The sequence below is a fragment of the Syngnathus floridae genome, chromosome 9, assembly GCF_059516105.1.
Source record: "Syngnathus floridae isolate MCC-2025c chromosome 9, RoL_Sflo_1.0, whole genome shotgun sequence".
NCBI classification, from domain to species: domain Eukaryota; kingdom Metazoa; phylum Chordata; class Actinopteri; order Syngnathiformes; family Syngnathidae; genus Syngnathus; species Syngnathus floridae.
In genome coordinates this window covers 7,584,558-7,602,830 of record NC_142421.1, presented here as the reverse complement: position 1 = coordinate 7,602,830, position 18,273 = coordinate 7,584,558, and the positions used below count along the sequence as shown (strand labels likewise).

The 18,273-nt window shown below is 40.6% G+C and overlaps 3 protein-coding genes across 3 annotated transcripts; 1 reads left to right on the top strand and 2 right to left on the bottom strand.

Moving 5' to 3' along the window:
- Positions 1–199: 199 nt before the first annotated feature.
- On the bottom strand, positions 200–6,842 carry gclc (glutamate-cysteine ligase, catalytic subunit). The gene is made up of 16 exons (XM_088385453.1): positions 6,275–6,842; positions 5,750–5,862; positions 4,058–4,240; positions 3,711–3,824; positions 3,496–3,554; positions 3,289–3,425; positions 3,106–3,180; positions 2,469–2,585; positions 2,223–2,361; positions 2,035–2,147; positions 1,858–1,950; positions 1,684–1,788; positions 1,517–1,598; positions 1,330–1,436; positions 1,061–1,181; positions 200–875 (listed from the first exon to the last, which is right to left on the bottom strand). Exons 1-16 carry the CDS (start codon positions 6,422–6,424, stop codon positions 694–696), a joined length of 1,890 nt encoding a protein of 629 aa, XP_088241579.1. The 5' UTR covers positions 6,425–6,842; the 3' UTR covers positions 200–693.
- A 1,569-nt stretch (positions 6,843–8,411) lies between these two features.
- Positions 8,412–14,789, bottom strand: klhl31 (kelch-like family member 31). The gene is made up of 3 exons (XM_088385266.1): positions 11,888–14,789; positions 10,046–11,248; positions 8,412–9,961 (listed from the first exon to the last, which is right to left on the bottom strand). Exons 2-3 carry the CDS (start codon positions 11,218–11,220, stop codon positions 9,226–9,228), a joined length of 1,911 nt encoding a protein of 636 aa, XP_088241392.1. The 5' UTR covers positions 11,221–11,248; positions 11,888–14,789; the 3' UTR covers positions 8,412–9,225.
- eloal (elongin A, like) lies at positions 12,651–18,066 on the top strand. The gene is made up of 11 exons (XM_088385267.1): positions 12,651–12,812; positions 14,202–14,258; positions 14,331–14,443; positions 14,529–15,324; positions 15,393–15,492; positions 15,571–15,738; positions 15,838–15,935; positions 16,237–16,417; positions 16,552–16,666; positions 17,393–17,496; positions 17,685–18,066. The coding sequence occupies exons 1-11, from the start codon at positions 12,735–12,737 to the stop codon at positions 17,744–17,746; spliced, it is 1,872 nt and encodes a 623-aa protein (XP_088241393.1). The 5' UTR covers positions 12,651–12,734; the 3' UTR covers positions 17,747–18,066.
- Positions 18,067–18,273: the final 207 nt, after the last annotated feature.

Genomic DNA, 18,273 nt, shown 5'->3' with positions numbered 1-18,273 from the left:
TTTGAGGGGGTTCATGCAAAAGGGGAAAAAAATGTGCCCCCCCCTCCTCCTGTGCTTGACATATTATATCAAACTATTTAAATGACATGTACTGTAATGCTTCTTTTCCAAACGTTTATCATAACAGTCACTCAAATTACATAATGGCACTCAGGTTGTTACTGTGAAGAAAACTGAATCTCTCTAAAACAAAAACATGTAGATGTTTCATACAGATTTATTTGAAGCAGCAACATGTACACGGCCTCCACTTGAATGTCTGCAGCTACATTTCAGAGTAAAGACAGGACATTTTGGTAGAATCAAACGAAGCTTGTCCCCAAAGTAAAAGAAAGCTCACACAGATGTAGTGACACAAACACACAGCACGCTGTGTTAATGTTGCACCAGTACAGTATTAACAGTAGAGAGTACAACTCCTTGCTGCATTTAAATCATTACTCAAGGGATTTCCAGAGAAAAATAAATACGTCATTTCTATGACATAACCTTAACCACGTCTTAAACCTATTAAAATAGTGTTCATTCATACAAATCTGATCCAGTTTATGTACAGTACATAGATTGCTTTGATTCAGTTTTGTTTTTAAAATCAGTACTTCATCATAGTGTTTCAAAAAGCTGACCGATTTCAACATGAGCCACATAATTTGGTCGTTGTCTAAAGGATGTTGCCACAGCAGGGGAAGCTTCTCACTTGACCTTGTTGACAGGCTTCCCAATGAGCTCCGGGCATTGTTCTTGGCCCCTGGCAATTCTGTTGCACCTCACGAAGAGGTCATAGTTGATCTTGTCACTGATGACGCTGTCCTGCTTGTACTCGGGATGCTTGGCCACAAACTCCCTCATCCACTTGGCCATCGTCATCAGCTCGCCTGGACAGCAAAATCGAGAGTGAAGCTTGTAGTCTTATACTGGCGTTATCAGTTGCAAAATGTATTTATGTAGCAGATTCCCAAAAAAAAATAATCTGTCATCTTGAAAAGTTTAATTGCATCTGTGATTGAAAATATCAAAACTTGGTGGACCGGTGTTAAACTTGTGGTTCAGCAAAATTTACCTGAGGCGCGCTTCTTGATAAGCTTCAGGTAATTCAAAATGGTGCACCTGGTCTCCACGTCAACCTCCATGTTCTCCAGATAGCAATTGAGGATGGGGATGAGCCCTTGAAAAACTCCCTCCTAGTAATTCCAAAATAAAGCAACAATCACAGGATGCTACAACAACAGTTATTTGAGCACCCCAATATACGGTGTGTGCCATTGGATAGGCACCAAGTGCTGGAAATTGATGCCCCGCCCCCAAACGTGTGTGGGAGAAAACCCTTACTTTTCCATTGATGATAGTGTTGATGCTCATGAGCACATACTCGTTAGCTCCGTCCATCTCCAAGCCGTTTTGCGCCGAGGAGGTGCCATCCAGGCCTGGGTTACATCCTGTTTGAAGACAAATGTGTTGTTGTGCGACCGCGCCAGACTGAACACACCTCAAATGTCACACTCTCCTTGCTGGTCACCTTTGAAGATGTCCTTTCGGAAGTAGAACATTCCCTCCTGCACAGCGTTCCTCTTCTGTGCCACTTTCAGGTTTTCGTCCACCTGGTGATAGAAAAGTCTGCATGAGAGGACAAATAAAGAGCGAGCAAAACTTCAATGCACTTAGTCAACTAAAACATCTCTTCACCTTGGATAAGGGGATGAGGAAGTCCAGTTTGTAGGACAAGATGACTCTGGTGAGCAGGACGACAAAGACAACGTAGGCAGCATTCTCAAAATCGGTCAGCTGCACCTGAGAAGAGAAATAAAATCTCTGTGATTTTCATTTCAAACAGATCAGACCTGAAGCTGCACGACTTACCTCCATTGGGCGGAACTCAACTCTCCAGCCAATGTCAGAGTTGGGAGGTGGTGGTTTGAACCTCATTGTCTGCCAGTTGGTGGACTGGAGGTTCTGTCAAATATCACCAAGAAGAGTTGACATCTCATGTACAACGGAACACAAGTGCTCATTTCCACGCAGGGACTAAAGCCTCACCTCAAAGTGGTCCGACTCATTTTCGTCATCCTGGTTCAATTTCTCCTCGTAGACGCACAGCGGATCTCGGATAAAAAGATGAGCAATGTGCTGGGCCAGCAACTTATCGATTCCTACAAGGAGTTTTGCCACGTGGAGTACATTTTAAATCAAGACTACAGTTGACTCCACATGTGTACATTTCATACCTGCACCCAGCAGCTGCTTGTAGATGTCCTCATCTATCGTTAAGTCAATGTCGTTATACTTGTCGCCGCATTTAGACAAGTAGCTGTCGATGGAGTCGTATCTTGACTTGAAGATTCTATATTTGTTGTCTTTTAAAGGCTGTAATGTAAAAACAAGCAGTCATACAACTGATAACGTCTCCCGCATTAGCTGTAACTGTGAACAATGGAACCATTCATAATGAAAAAGTTGTCTGTGTGGCTCACCTTGAGTCCACGTTCTTCCTGTGTCCTGTCATCCACTGAGGCAGAAATAACCCCCCAGCGACAATCGATGTCTGACACGTGGCCTCTGTAGAAGGGGGAGGCCGCGCTCAGCGCCATCTGCATGCACACAGTCATAATAGCACGGGCAGCGTTTAAATCATTAGAGCTGCAATGCATTGTTGATCCCTGTGGGGATATTTGGTTAAAGCGACAGGACAATGCAATGTTTGAGTCGTATGATTTGTTGGTCTCAAATGTTAAAACTTAGTTTAAAGCCTCATAGCGTGCATAGGAAATCTCGTGGTAATCAAATCTATCCAAATCGAAAAAAATCTAAAAATATTGTTAGTTATGAAATCCAATTTTTAAACAAAATGATAAATAGTTGTTGAAATGACATCGTTACAAACTCAAAATTCTAACATTAATTTTGTGCACCAATCACCAATCCATGTTGCTCTGATATATTATCTAGTTTATTACAATTGTACATTTACCACATTTTATTGCTATATTAAATTACACACCATCCTCTAATAATCTCAAGTCATAAAAGTTACGTACATTATTGTTAAGATCAAGGTGAGCGACAAAGAAGCACAAACACAAGTATCTGGCACATGCTTTATCTACTCACCACTATTGGGCAGAATGTCGCTAGTTGGTCATAAAGATATCTCGCCTCATCGATGCTGCAAGCTTGGAAGGTAACCTGTAATGTAATAAACCAATTTAAAGTTTGTTCATGGCAGGATTAAAGCCGGCGATTCCAGACCAGATTGTGGCATTTTATCTTTGAATGATACGGCCATTCGCCTACCTGCAGACAGCAATTGCCCATCCCGAAGCCCATGGCGTCCATGTAGATGTGGTCAGGCAGTGCCGCCCTTGCCGACTCCCCGTCATCGCCGAGTAAGTCCTCCACAAAAGGAGACGGCGTGCACTTGTCTTTGAATACTAAAACGCAATTTTGTTGGCTTTACCATTGGGATCAAAAGGAATTCATGAGAACATCATTGAGACTTACTTGGTACATTGATTATGACTTTCTCTCCTCGCCTGTGACGTATGTTCCTGGTGAGGGTGCTGAAAAGGTAAGGCCACACAAACAGTCATCCACAACTGCCAAGCAAAAAAAAAAAAACCATTTCAACATTTGTAGTATCATGACATCACAAATGTATTTCCTCATTAGTAAGCTAAAGTACGGTAGTACAAAGTATTACTTTAGTTGGTACCTACCTGAATCTTGGGTGTGTGTTAATCGCTTCATCAGGGAAAAAGAGTGACTTTGACACTCCACTCTCAACAGGCGTAGGCGGGTATTCAGGCTGCGTGAAACCAGGGCAACCGAGCCTAATAAACAATGACAAATGTATGGATGCAAGAAATATAGTCGGCATTGGAATGTTTTTTGTGTGTTGCGTTTTCGACTATATGTTGCTGCTATTAGGGGTGGGCGAGAAGAAAATTCTTATATTGGAATATATGGGTTTTAACTTAAAATGATCCGTCATTGTTTTTTGGGGGGGGGGGATTTTTTGTTAAAAATACTAGTGGTGAAATATCCCTATCTTGTATGTTTGCACCTTGGGAATGAGGTGATTGTGCATAGTATTTCATTTTGGTTGAGGACAGAAGAGGCCTCTTGTCGTCTCTTCCTCATGTTGCTCTCGACCGTGTTAAACTCGGACATGGTGCCACCGTATGGCTGCCCCGGAGTTCCTTCTATCATGTAGCTGCCATACTCTGGTCTCCAAAGCGTGGGGTGGCTGCACAAAGGAAGAAAAGACACACACAAATATATCATTTTGGTAGTTGTTGTACCGTTTTCATTGCCACCAAGGTTTCACTTAATTAAAGATGGCAGCACAGATTTTGAACAATGTGGCAAGCACAGCACAAGGAAGCTTGCACAAACTCTATTGCGTGGCCTTCCTATGGAAACTAAGTATTGTAAATTCAGGTTGGAATTGTGCCTGAAACATTGCAAAGGAAGGCCGGGGACTGCCTGCCAAGTGGATGTCTATTCAGCATGAGAACATTATCTCCTTACATTTTTAGTGAATTGCTTAACCGTTCAAATGATGCAGCACTAGTTCCAAGCAAAAGGATTTACCTTGAGGAATTGCACAACAAACCAAAGTAAAGAAACGTTATTGGAGAGATGCTATTCAATACCTGAGGACGTTTTAGTTGAGGTGTACTTAAGCAAGCAATAGCCATCACCTCGTCTGTATGACTGTAGAATCTATTTTTGCATGCGGATTAGATCTGTATGCTTGTCACGCATGTGACTAAAATAAAGTGCCGTATTGAGGGAATGTCATCTGGTGGGGTTGTATTGAAAATATATTAAAGAAAATATGTATTTATTTTAGAGCTTTATAGATTGTAAGATGATTTTAAAACATCAGTTTTCAACATCCACATTAGAAATCCAAAGCGTATTTTGTCATTCACATAACTAACACGTTGCCGCACACAAAAAGGGCAGCATATGTCAAGCGTGAGGTATGTTGGGCTTTACAATAAGGAGGAAGGTGAAGCCTGGCGACTGGAAGTGATGCATCTGGAGCACGTCATATCACGCACATCTGCAAGCAGTTATGATTACAGAAAAAAATCCCCACACTGAAATCTAGAGAATAGAAGTTAAGGCGAAGAACAAGACTATTGAGGTCAACACAGAGGACAGTGAGATCCTCCCACTGAAACCGGAAGAATGAGCAGGGTTGAACAGTTTTGCATGTCTCATTCCTGAATGAGCATAGCTGTCAGCCACATTCTGCAAGTTCAAACTGCTCAAACCTGCATTCTGTTTACTTTTCACAAGTTTGTGCATTGGACCTTGAATGGTACGAACACTAGGGTGTGATGACAATTAGCTAAGAATGTAAATATGTGACAATGCTAGTGTTACACATGTTTCATGACAATAAATATGTAATTACAGCACAAGAGATTTTACAAACTATAGTAGACAGTCTAAAGTCCACCTCACACTGGAGAACTATACCTTAAAATTTAGACAACTTTGTGTTTAAACCTTCATGCGTGATATCAGTGAGCCTAGTTAAGGAGCTACTACGGTTGTGCATCTCCACAAAAACAAGTGTAAAAACCTAATTTACCCTTTTGATTAAGTGTAAAGTCTCATACATGCACGCTGTAAGAAAACAATTAAAATATTTCAATCTTATAAAGCTAAATGGCCAAACAATCTATGGAGTGAGAAACACAAGCAGTCTTAGGCAAAAGTTTCCTTTTGCTTCACTTACTTGGGATTGATCTTTTCACCTTGGCCTTGGAGGGTATCTAAAACGTCACCGCTATTCAACACCAGTCGAACCTTTTCACTCTTGTCATCCAGTTCCACCAACATGTACTCCACCTACAAATAATAAAAATTAATCAGAAAATTCTGGGCAATCCTGCATGACAATACATTTATATGTTTTGCTCCACCAGTCCAACTATGATAACTCATGAGTGTGTGTGCATTTCCTTGACTTTTGAACAAGCTCCACTTGTAATCCCTCTGTCTCAAAAAGGGCTTCATCTATAACAACAGCATTCCACATTGTTTGAAATCACATTCCACATGATGGATCAAAGTTAGTGACGACAACGACAGATTGCATACTTTTATTGATTTGTGCGCACCGTTAGTTTTAATAGCTTTGCTCACATGGCTTAATATTTAAATCTTGACTTGTCAGTGCGTCAGTAAAATACGTCCCCAAAACAATGAAGCCAAATCAACAGTAGTCTATCTGGTTCTCTAAATGAAAGAAAGAGTTTACCTCATCGCCCCATTTGAGTACATCCTTGTGTCGGTCCTTTAAATTGTTGTAAATGCTGAGAAATTGAATTATGCCGTGTGCTCGGATGTGATCCGCATACTTCTTGGTATTTTCCCAGTTCAGCGGAGATCCTTGAGTCAGTAAGCCCATCTCGCAGACACTCGGTCAGGGTGAGACGACGGCCGATTGCCTTCTTCTGCTAACTCAGTCCGAGTGCTAGCTAGCTTGGTCAGTCTAACTTGTGGACAGCTGGCATAGAGTTGCACACTTGAAAACGCAACCGGTGGGATGATCCTTAATTTACTCTTCGGGACAGTGTTATTCAATTAGATTACTCTCTTTTGGACTTAAAAATGGTCCCCCAGAAGAGGCAAAAAATGGCTCTTGCTCATTACTTGCTAGTATCTCCTTAGCCAAAAGAAACGCTGTAGATGCAACGATGCTCGGCGAAAGCACTTTGTGCCTAACTCTCACTTGCCTGCTCGTTTTTAAATATGCACTTACATATGCCTTGTGGGTTGAACCAATTTTGCCGTTGTTACGGAACCAACCCACTTCAACAGTGTCGTACTTAACGGACGCCCCCTCTCTCTTGCATGGCGTCACTATGACTCAGCATTTATTCAAAAAGCTACCCTCGAAAAAATATTGAAAAGTAATACAAATAAAAGTCAAATAAATAAATGATCATGGTAAAAATAACATAATAGTAGCTATTATTATACTATTACTATACTGTTATTATAGACTGGAAATGTCTCAGGATATTGATTAAAAACGAATATTAAACTGAGTCCTAAATGTCTATTAAGAGCTTTGCTTTTAAAAAAAAGTACGATTTTTTTTACATTTTGAGGTTTGTTTCTTCAGTGTTAGAAAGATAATCTATGTTTAATAATAAAGTAAATATTATTATTTTTCCCCCCTTAGGAACCTTGCCCTTATTGTTGTAATCTCTCTGGAAGACAAAGCAAACAAAGCATGACACAGCAAATATTCAGAGGCATATTGTACCTGTAAAGTGCTGAGAAAACATCTGACCCAAATACCACTGTGGTTTATTTAATAACAGAATGAATTGCCCTGCAATTAGGTGGCAACCAATGCAGTTTGTACCCAGCTTCCCACCCAAAGTCATCTGAGATAGGATTAAGAGGCAGCATGGAAAATAGTTTCATAAATAATAGAACATACTGTTGTTACTACATACTTTTGTTTTTTGCTCAACTTTGGTAAGTATTACACTCCTTTTTATATGCACATATACTTCTTGTTCAATGAAGCTGGATAAAGCAAAGCTGGTTTAGTTTCATGTCAACAAATCATACGCACTTAGGAACTAGACCAGGGTCTCATATACAGTGCCATATAGCTTACATCCCCTGACCCAAGAGCATTTGTTTCAGCGTGCCATGACATTCTGAAAACAAAGCTCGGAGGAACTCTTGTAAAAATACCCCAAAAATGTATCACACAAATGTTCAAGAAAAATCTTAGCTGATGCTTATCGAAAATAGAAAAGAGCATGAGAAAATGATTAGTAATGCTTACTCTAGAGGAAGGGGTGGGGCTTAAAAATAAGCAAGCTCAGGTAAAGCTCTTAAGATAAGACTGATGACTCAAATATCCTCAAACATAAGATGTTTTTCAGAAAACTGGTTAATTTTATATGTCAAGATTTACACTATAAGATGAACGCCAAAATATTGAGGGGGTTTTAGACAATTCAAAAGAGAATCATTGTTATGTATTTTGATCAGCATGACATAATGTTTGAAAGAGCAGAGAATTATGAATAATCTTTTGCATAAATGCGTCAAAGCAATCGCAAGTTTGCAAACATGCAAAACTGCATTTCTGATGCCTCCACATGATTGAGAACCAGTCCTGGGTGTAGTGTACCTGTGGCTGGAGGCCAGTTGAGATAGTTTGCAGCTACCAGTAACACTCAAAAATGTCTCAGATGGGTTTACGTATTTATATTTGACAAAAAAACTGTGACATTGAAAATTTGATCTCAGTCGATTATGATCCAAAACATAACAGAAATGTTGGGGAGATGGAACTACTTGTAGATAATCCCAGTAATAAGAATGCAGTTTAAATAAATATCCGTTTTAATAAATGAAGACAACAGTTCTGTGAACTTCTTTAATTTAAAAACAAAAACATATATATCATGAGCAATGAGGGAAATATTTAAAACTCCCAAGACAGCTCAGGCAGAAATATTTGTCTCCAGTTACAATACACAGATATACTTTTTACATTTTCCTCAAGACATTCATTCCTCATCCTTACAACATTTGCCAGGAGAGCCTGGTCTCCCCCCGCCCCCCCCCACTAGTTAGTGTTTGTGAAATTGCCTAAAACACTCCATCGCAAACACCTACGCCTGGTAGGCGTTATTCCAACATTAATACCAACTACTTATGCTGTTCAAGTATCTGAAAGTCACAGTAGAAGTCCCCCTAAACTTTCTTTTGAAATAAATATTAGCGATGTGAACACATGTACAGTATGATTGTCATGGTGTTGGGTAAATAGAGACAAACAAATTTCTTCACATTGTAACTTTAATTTCAGTGAAAGATTCTTTATATGTGACAGAATGAAGGCAAATTAAATGCGAATATCTGTATTGGCCCCTTTGAAAAAATAACTGCCTAATAAAAAGCAAACTATTGCGATGGATATCGCTATGACCAGTTTGTCTGCATCATAAACGTAATGAATACCTAATGATACCAAATATAACCATCCATCCAGCCGCCAAATTGTAACTTTAAATGTCTCAGTTAACACTTCATTTGCTCCTTTATTAACTTTAAAGACTCCATTAAAAACCTTTCAAGTGCTCACCACAGGGAGTTATGAGATCCAAGGCTTACATAACAGACAACCTGAGGCCAGGAAGCATGTAAACTACATTGTTGTAAGGATTTTACCGCTTATATACTGACTGGCGCAGATGAAACTGAGCTGGCTCTAGACTCTCGTGTTGTTTTTCGAGTGGGGATGTTGACGACGCAGCACGAAATGCCAACCGTAGCTTCTGGCAACTCGTCGTCCTCGGTCCATTCATTGATGTCAGCGTTGTACACCTGAATGCACTTCTTGTACTTCTTCTCACCCTCATTCCAACCCCCAAGGACATATACGTTGCTGTTCAAAACGGCAACGCCGGCCGTGCTTACGCCGGTGTGAAGAGGAGCGCAGTAGCTCCACTGCCCGGTGTGAGGGTTGTAGCACTCTACGGGCAGGACATCCACCCTCTCCCCACGACCCCCGAGCTGACTGCCACCGATGACGTAGGCACGATCTCCTACCGTGGCAGCGCAGTGCCAACCACGAGGCGAGCTCAGACTGCTCTTATCTTGCCAGCAGTCGGTGGATGGGTCATAAGAGCACACGGCCCTGGAGTAAGCATTGTTGATGTAACCTCCTGAAACGAGGATCTTTCCGTGAATGACTGAGCTGGCGTGACAGCAGCGGGGCACCTCCATGGGGGCTTTCATCTGCCACTGGTTGGAAGACGGCACATAGCACTCCACCGATGCCTGAACACCGTCGGTGTTACGCCCGCCGACAGCGAACAAAAGGCCGTTGAAGGTGCTGAGACTGAAGTGGGTGCGCCGTTGAATCATGTTGTTGAGATGAATCCAGGTGTTGAAGCGGGGGTCATACCTTAAGAATGTCAAGGTGGTTAATACTTTCAAAGACTAAACAAACCCTCGTGACAAATGGTGACATAAGAGATTGTTTCTTTACCTGCAGAAGTTACTGACGGCATGCTTAGCCTGGTTCCGTGCGTCATTCTGGTCCTCACCCCCTGCCACATATAGGAAGCCATCCATCATTGCCACGCACTGATTAAAGCTCTTTGCTGGCATTTCTGTCAACCGATTCCACACATTGTCCATGTCCCTGTAGAGGACGTCCTTGCTGAGTGATTTCTCCGTCAAAGCGGGGCGTCCTCCGATCGTGAGTATCACCTTGAGGCCGCCGCGCACCTTGGTTCTACGGGACTGAAGGATATTCTGTTGGTATGGCAGCAGGTGATAGTTCATGGCGTCCACGAGGAGACGGTGACACTCATGGTCTTGCATCATTCTCGGAACACTCTGGATGTGGTTAACCAAGTCTTGGGCGGAGATGGTGCCGAAGCGAATGTGAGTTAAGAGATCGGCGGCGTACTTTAACCTCTTCTCATCAAAGTCCAACCACTTCATGGCGATCTGGAAGGCTGTGACCTCCGAGGGAAGCTGCAGGGAATCATCCGAGAGGAAGTCGCTGATCTGCTCGTAGGTGAGCTTCAGGAACTGCTCCATCTCTGAGAACTCAATGAAGTTCTCTCGCATGTACTTCTGCGCCGCCGCCTTGGTTTCTTTGAGAGCGTAGGCATCTGCGATGTTGGCAATATACATGCAGTTCTCAACGCTGAGCTCCTGCATGAGGAAGTCACTGCACATCTTCACTAAAGTGCCGATCTGAAGGAGCATAGCTGCGGCGATGGTGCTGCCGATGCTGTAGAGCGACAAGGTGAGCTTTCCAGAGTACGCGTACGTGATGCTTGTGGCAAGACCCACTGGTGAGAGATCATTCAAGTCGATCTTCTGCAGGGTCGAATCCTTTTTCAAGATGTTGCGTATGTACTCACTGCAAGAGGCCATGACGACCTTATGGACATCGAAGGACTTTGACTTGGTGGCAACCGTTAAATCACAGAGGAAATTGTCATTCCTCATGGTGCTCAGACCCTCCAGAAGGTTGGGGGCATACACAGAATCTGTAACCTCGGTTGAAATGCAGCTGAAGCCATTGCCGCCCTCCAACAGTGTGTTCAGCCCGTTGATCTTGTTGACAGGGCTGTCCTCAACCATGATTGTCATCTCATTGATGTCTCCTTTATTCTTCTTGGTCGTCTTGTTCTTTTTGGGGGCCATGGCTGAGGTAGCAGAGTACAACCCAGACCTTTTGAAAATATAAACACAACTTGTCACATTTGGAAAAAACATCATTTATGCTTTAAATTTGAATGACCAAAAGCAAATTATCTCTGACCATTATCTCTCTGGCCCAGTCTCAAAGAGAACATGGTAAAATACTCAAGTCGCTCCTTGGAAAAGTATCTTTAGGCACTAGTGGGGACTGACACTTTTGAAACAGCCCTCGTTGCATCTGTCACATTTTATCAGTCGTATGTCCAGGAATAGCACACACTGGAAACAGCTCACCGCTGATGTTCCTTTTATAGACTTTGAGGCATCAGCAGCCGGGCCTTGTGTGCTCTCAAACTATTTTGGTTTAATATAGAATTGAAACTACTACTAGTTGTAACTTGTATTGAATTACTTTTTAGTCAGCACAATTTTAAAAAATGCTTAAGAACAATTAATTAACACAATTCACCTAGCATGCTGTCAGTATGTCACTATAAGAAAAATACAGAAATTAAGTGGTTCGACAACTTCAGGCATGGCGTATAACCACCGAAGCGGAAATTAAAGGGTAAGCAATATGTTTTTCACCATTTCACCATTCACCAAGTTATAATATACATTAAACATGACAAGCATGAACTTTACACATTTGAAAATAAATTCCAAATACCTGAAGAATGAAGTTGAGGCTGGGGGGGAAAAGGGAACTTGTGCCTCCACTTACTGGAGCAGGAGAGAGAGACCAGCAGTCACCCACGCTGGAAGAGAAATCCTCACTAACTCCTCCTCTCGGGGAGTGGATGTCAATCACACATTGTGAAATGCATGTTGCAGGGGGTAGACACAAAGTACCCACCTCCAAAACCCCAAACGATAACCTATAACATTTGTCTGTATCAGCACAATGCATCATTGGATACATTGTCCAACTTTTTAGGTGCATTGTGGGACACATTGAATGAACTTTATAAAAAGCACTGAAACCCTGAAGAGCATTGGTTGGAGTGGTGCATAATCATTCAGTAGTTTTAGTTTAGAGAAGGTTGATAGAAGGTTATTGCCAATTTTGGGTTCCTTGTGAAATTTTGCACAATAGACTAATTGACGTTGTTAATCTTTGTAAAAAATTGGAACCAGGGTGACAAACTAAATGACTACTGCTGACCCTCAGTGGAAAAGATAACAAAAATTATCATCCCCATTCATTCAACAGTTGGTAAGTAGGATAAATCAAGTGGCTGTAATTTATAGTTGTACAGAAAGGATCACAAAAATGGATTAAAGCCATTTGTGTCAAATATATATCGTTTGTGTATACTATTGAACATTCCAAATTCCACGTGCATCAAGTGTTACAATGACATCATAATAACAACTTCCCCGTACGTGACGTCACACATGACTGTAACCAGGACTTTATCACAGGAAACTAAAGTGGCCGTTGCAGCTTCCGTTACTGATAATTAGTGTCGCCCGTCCGTCAGGTGTGTGTGCACGCTCACACATGCCGCACAGGGATGGCAGGAAGCTCGGACGTGGTGAAGAGAGTCTTACGCTTCAAACTTCAGCTATCAGACTCGCCACAGTCTGCCACGGTAGCGAACGTTTTATTCTTCCTATATTCCTACACGTAGGCCGCATCAAACGCACCATTAATTTATTACTGTATCAGCACTTCATCGTGATGAGTTCAGTGACGCTCCGTCACCAGGCTACGCTGCCATCGCGTCGTGTAACGTTGGAAAAATTATTTTGTTGCACCAGAAATTACGTTTAACTCAGCACGGAATGATAAACAGTTCGTATGAATGCATTTTTGGCATGCATGTACGCACCTGTTCTAAAATTAACAAAAATAATATTTTAAATTAGATAAGAAAAAATCGGAAGTCATAAGTTCACACAATATTAATTTAAAATAAGAGAATAGCGCATAGAAAACTTTTAATTTGAAATATGGTAACAGTTTTCAAAATAAAAGTCTATATTGGTACCTCCAGGTGAAAATGTAAAAAAATTGACTTTTTAAAATTTATTTGGCTATTAATTAACAATACAGCTTGCTTGCATTCACTCTCCTTTTCAAAACCATGTTGATTATAAACATTTGGCTAGTTTTATCATGTGCACAATTTTGTAATATTTACATTTTAATGTCAAATCACTAATAAGGGCAAGGCAGTGCACCTATTTTACATTACCTTTATTAATAATTTTTAGCGAGGTTGCTTGGAAACAGTCACCCACAAGTAACCATTATGCATTATTTTTTTTATTAGATTTATAAATGATTATATTAACTTAGACTAAAAGCGAAGCAAGGTTTTCATTTCAAAATTGTGAAAATCCACTCACTCGTCAAGGTCTTAAAATTTGAACATACACAGTCTCAATGTAACAATGTCTCAATAACCCATCTGAATGGATACAAGTAATTTAGTCCAATGCAGAAAAAAATTCTTAGTGCATGAAATTGTCTACTATAAAGAATAGTAAGGAGTAGAGTCAATGCCATGCATGTGGCTGCCTCACTAGTGGTGTCAGGCTACGTAAATGGGAGGTGGTTTGCTGCTAAAAATTGCTGCGCCAGTTGCCAGTGGTTTAATTTATGTTGTCCACCATTTCTATCAGTTGTGACATCCTCCACATCTCCTGGCCTTTTTACAACTGAAACATTGAAAGTAGATGGTATTGAACTATGTAAATATGCTTAGCTTAAAGCCGCACACTTTGTGTAAATGTAAATAATGTATGTTAAAGGCCAGAGGGCTTGTCCATTTATAGCTGGGAGTAAGAGGGTGTGAAAGATTCCCATACATAGCTTCAACTTTGAATGCACAATCAGCAACTGTAGCAATCCAAACCCAGAATGCCATATTTGGTGTGTCAGGTTTTGTGTCGGATTAAAATTTGTGTTCACTAACAAAATATTTATGGTTTAAATGTTTAAGTTGCATTCAACTTCTTTATAAATTTCATTTCAGGTTCTCAAGATCTTACAGAAGCTCAACCATCTAGACATCACAGTAGATGTTCTTGCTGTAAGTGGCCAGTGTTTGGATGTGAATTTGATTTCATCGTCCATTCATTAGTGATTGCTCTTTACGAATTAGGAAACTGGAATCGGGAGAACTGTGAATTCCTTTCGCAAGCACAAAGAAGCTGGAGAATTAGCCAAATCACTGGTCAAAGGTTGGAAGAAATTAATCCCCAAGAAGTCAACAAGGTGTGTGTGACTTTTTTTTTCCCCCAACTGAACAAAATACAATTTAAAATGTATTATGTTATATATATTTGTCTCCTAAATGCAGTGATCCAGAAGATGGAAACATATCAGACAATTTGTTCATCAGTGACCAAAATCACCTAAAAAATGGAGCCCATATAGTAGAGGATTTCAACAATAATTGCAAGGATTTAAAAAATTTGACTGAAAAATGTCATATTGAGAAAATACATGATCCTAAAAACAAAAAGGACAAGTGCAAAACAAGTGACAAAGATGACCCAAAGACATTGGGAAATGGGATCTTAAGTTTAAAAAATGCTTTTCTCGAGGACAAATGTGATTATTCTGTTTCCAAGCACAAGAAAAATGGAGATTGTAAATCTAGGTCTTACCATCTGGCACAAGTGAGACACAAAAGTGGCTTAGATTGTGGGGGCTCTTCTTTGAAAAGAAAGAAAGACAAGTCAAAGCCATCAAAGAAACCCCAACGGGACTGTGCGGAAACCTCATCTCATGACAAACCCTCCGAAAAGTCCCCTGATTTAAATAATGCTCGACTGAACATATCACCAAGTAGCTCAGACAACCAAAACAGGAAAAGGAAGAAAGAGCAGAAAGAAAGGAAAGATGAGTCTGAACATGATGACGTTACAGAACCCTCAAACAAAAAGGCCAAAATACAGCAAGAAAATAGTGAGAGTGAACTGGAGGAGCCATCCATGTCTTTTGAATCGTACTTGAACTACGACCAAGAGGTCTCAAAGAAGCATGATCGCCCCAGAGGAAACAAAATATCTAAAAGGATCAATATTGTCATAAAGGAGCTGCCTCCTGTCAAACACACCGAGTCCCCGAGGATTCCTGTTTCTCCCAAAAAGGTCTTTCACTAAAAGTAAACATTTTGCTTTTGAACAACTGGTTAAACTTTGATCAACTTGGATTTCAGATGTTTCTGGAATCTCCAAAGGACCATCTTCACATTCCTATACCTACCTTTCTACCGGAATGTGACAAAGCCTCCAGTTTTGAATACCTCGAGAAGAAAGGTATAGCACGTCCCAAAAAAACGATGCATTCTACTTAACTAATATATAAACCTTACATTTTGGTTGCTTGTTTTTAAGTTGAGAAGGAGCCTGATTTCGAAGACCTACCAGAGGACTCTACATTCTTCACAGGCCAGCGGCTAAATAAAAAAATGCAGGTCTATTCTGGAGCCAAAACTGTCTTCCTCCCTACGATGATGAGCTTGTACCAGCAGTGTATCCGCACGCTGCAAAATAACATTAACTGTGAATGAGGCCTAAATTTTTTTTTTATTATTTTAATCATATTTTTTTATAGATATTTTGAGGTTCTGTTGCTTTTTTGTATCTTTCTCTTTTTGTCAGTGCTCTATGAAACTGGCGGAGTCCCGTTTGAAATCCTTGAGCCGGTATTGGAGAGGTGTACGCCGGAGCAGTTACTGCGTATTGAGGAATGCAATCCGGTAAGAAGAATTTTAGAATAGACCTTGGAACCAGACGCCTGCCGAAGCCTCTTCTGTGTAGTCTGCATAAATCTCCTAACTGCAGTCTTTTATTGCTATTGTCACACAAGAGGAAATAAAAGCTACAATGTCTTACTTACTTTGGTTGAACAATAGCTTAACATTCTGACCTCATAAACAGCGAGTAGGCATTTAATGGGCCGTCGATGAGCAGACCTCCTGACTGCTTGGTGAATGATTCAAATATACTGAATATTTTTACATTCAAGTTGGAGTGTGGAATCTTTGTTTGTGTTTTCAGGTGTACATCGGAGTGACAGACCACCTGTGGGGGAAACACTGCCAAAGGGACTTCAAGGATGCCAAACTTCAGCAGTACGAGTCGTGGAAAGAAATGTACATCAGACTTTCTGAGGAGCGGGAAAGAAAGTTCCAGTCGTTGGCCAAAAAAATCATTTTGGATCATTCCAAGAAACCTAAAGGTGTGCACAAGATTTAAAAAAAATAACACAAAATTCACAACTCGAAATCTTCTCATCAGATCCTTAATTCTTGTCAATATTAATATTCAAAGTTGAATTTTTTTTCAACTTGCACTTCCCTCGTCTCTGTTCAGGCCGGCAAGTGAAGATGGCATTTATTCACACTGTTGCTAAGCCACCGAGAGACGTGCGTATCCAACAAGAAATCCACGGCACTGCGGTTCAGCAGCCTCAGCAACCCAGGAGCAGGTATGCGTTGACTCTCCTAAATTATTTGTGACACTGATAGTAATGTCTGAGCTCAAAGTGCCTAATTTAAGGGTCATCAGTTAAAAATTTGAATAAATGCTGAGACAAACAGGTCTTGTGCTACGCTTCGACAGGAAGTGGATATAAATAATCTATGTGCTCCAAGCAGACCAGAAGTTTGTCAGGAAAAACCTACGAGAACTTCAGAACTTTATTTGCAGTTAATCAGAGGCCTTTGAATGGTGGCCTGTGTGTGCTGACTCCCTTTTAACATGTTACAATGAAGGTTAATTTTGAACCCAATTTTGTTATGTAATAGGTTATTCTAACAGAAAAAGGTTATAAATTATCCGGTTTGATCTTTATGCCACAAATTTGAACAGAGTGTGTAGACTATATATGTACTAAAATGAATGGTCGGTGAGCACTTACCACACACTTGCCACACATTTTTCATACACACGCCCCTGGATTATTCAAACCTGTCAAGTTTGCTTAAGAGACTGGTTTTCTTGTTCTTGTAAGCAACTCTTGTCATGCAGCATAATAGCATAATTGGTTCAGACGCAAATCCACTGTTAGCAAAACAATAAAAAGAATCATAGTGCTTGTTTTCAGAAACTGTCATAAAATGACTTGGCCAACTATCAGGCTTTAGTGGTCGGAGCCATGCTTTAAATTGGCTTAAAAGTACAAAATTTCTGCCAACTTGTGTTTTATACACAGTGTCAAGTCCCAGGACAGCAGATCAAGACTGAGCAATGAATCCGCAAAGAACAACAGTAGCAGCAGCAGCAGCAGCGGCACACAAGACCCTCGCAAGAAAACAAGTGAGCTCCTATGAGTATTTTGACGGAATTTTGTTAGTTTGTTGCAACTCCTCCAAAAGAGCTGAGTATTTTTATTGCATGGTCATCCCATATAAACAAGGATGTTTTAATGAGTCTGTAGGCCATATAGCGAACTCTGCTCATTTTATTGCAGCTTGCATAATCTTTTGTCATGTTTGTCAACACAGGGGTAGCGCCAATGATGGCAAAGTCCCTAAAGGCCTTCAAGAAGCAGCTGGGTCGACGATAACTGCAGGCACTTGAATGATCTTGCACTTTGTGTTGTCAGGGTCATTGACACTGTTCACTTTGGATTACTGTGTGACAACAAATCCAACTGAGTACTATATTTCTTTGGAAATGTTATTTTTCCCCACGAGTGAATAATAAACAGTCATAAAAAGCAAAACTGGTCAATTGGGGGGGTATAAATCTCCGAATTACCAAAAAGGGTGTGGCTCCCTCTAGCGGAGTTTGGGGAGATTGTTTCTCTACAGTTAAGGGCACAACAGACCCCTCATACTTTTAAATACTACAGTACTGTATTTCAATTAAATACATTTAAAATTGGACTGTCCTCCATGCTAATATTCCTTTTTCTGGTGACTTATTTTAATCCATCTGGTTTCAACCAAGGACTGCTCCAGAATTTTATAAAAACGTTTTATTTATATAGTAATTATGTAGGCCTGCTGCTCTTTTGTTACAGTTGATTTGGAAGTGCCTCAGGGTTTTACAACTAGTCACTTAATTTATCATTGAATCACTGGACTACTT

Excerpts from the sequence above, each read along its gene's own strand:
- gclc (XM_088385453.1), bottom strand. The coding sequence starts at position 6,424 with ATGGGCTTACTGACTCAAGGATCTCCGCTGAACTGGGAAAATACCAAG. Across the intron at positions 4,241-5,749 it reads GGTGAAAAGATCAATCCCAA|CCACCCCACGCTTTGGAGAC; the intron begins GTAAGTGAAGCA and ends TCCTTTGTGCAG. Across the intron at positions 3,181-3,288 it reads TGGGCAATTGCTGTCTGCAG|GTTACCTTCCAAGCTTGCAG; the intron begins GTAGGCGAATGG and ends ATTACATTACAG.
- klhl31 (XM_088385266.1), bottom strand. The coding sequence starts at position 11,220 with ATGGCCCCCAAAAAGAACAAGACGACCAAGAAGAATAAAGGAGACATC. Across the intron at positions 9,962-10,045 it reads GCCGTCAGTAACTTCTGCAG|GTATGACCCCCGCTTCAACA; the intron begins GTAAAGAAACAA and ends GACATTCTTAAG.
- eloal (XM_088385267.1), top strand. The coding sequence starts at position 12,735 with ATGGCAGGAAGCTCGGACGTGGTGAAGAGAGTCTTACGCTTCAAACTT. Across the intron at positions 15,739-15,837 it reads GCTGCAAAATAACATTAACT|TGCTCTATGAAACTGGCGGA; the intron begins GTGAATGAGGCC and ends TCTTTTTGTCAG. Across the intron at positions 16,418-16,551 it reads TCATTCCAAGAAACCTAAAG|GCCGGCAAGTGAAGATGGCA; the intron begins GTGTGCACAAGA and ends GTCTCTGTTCAG.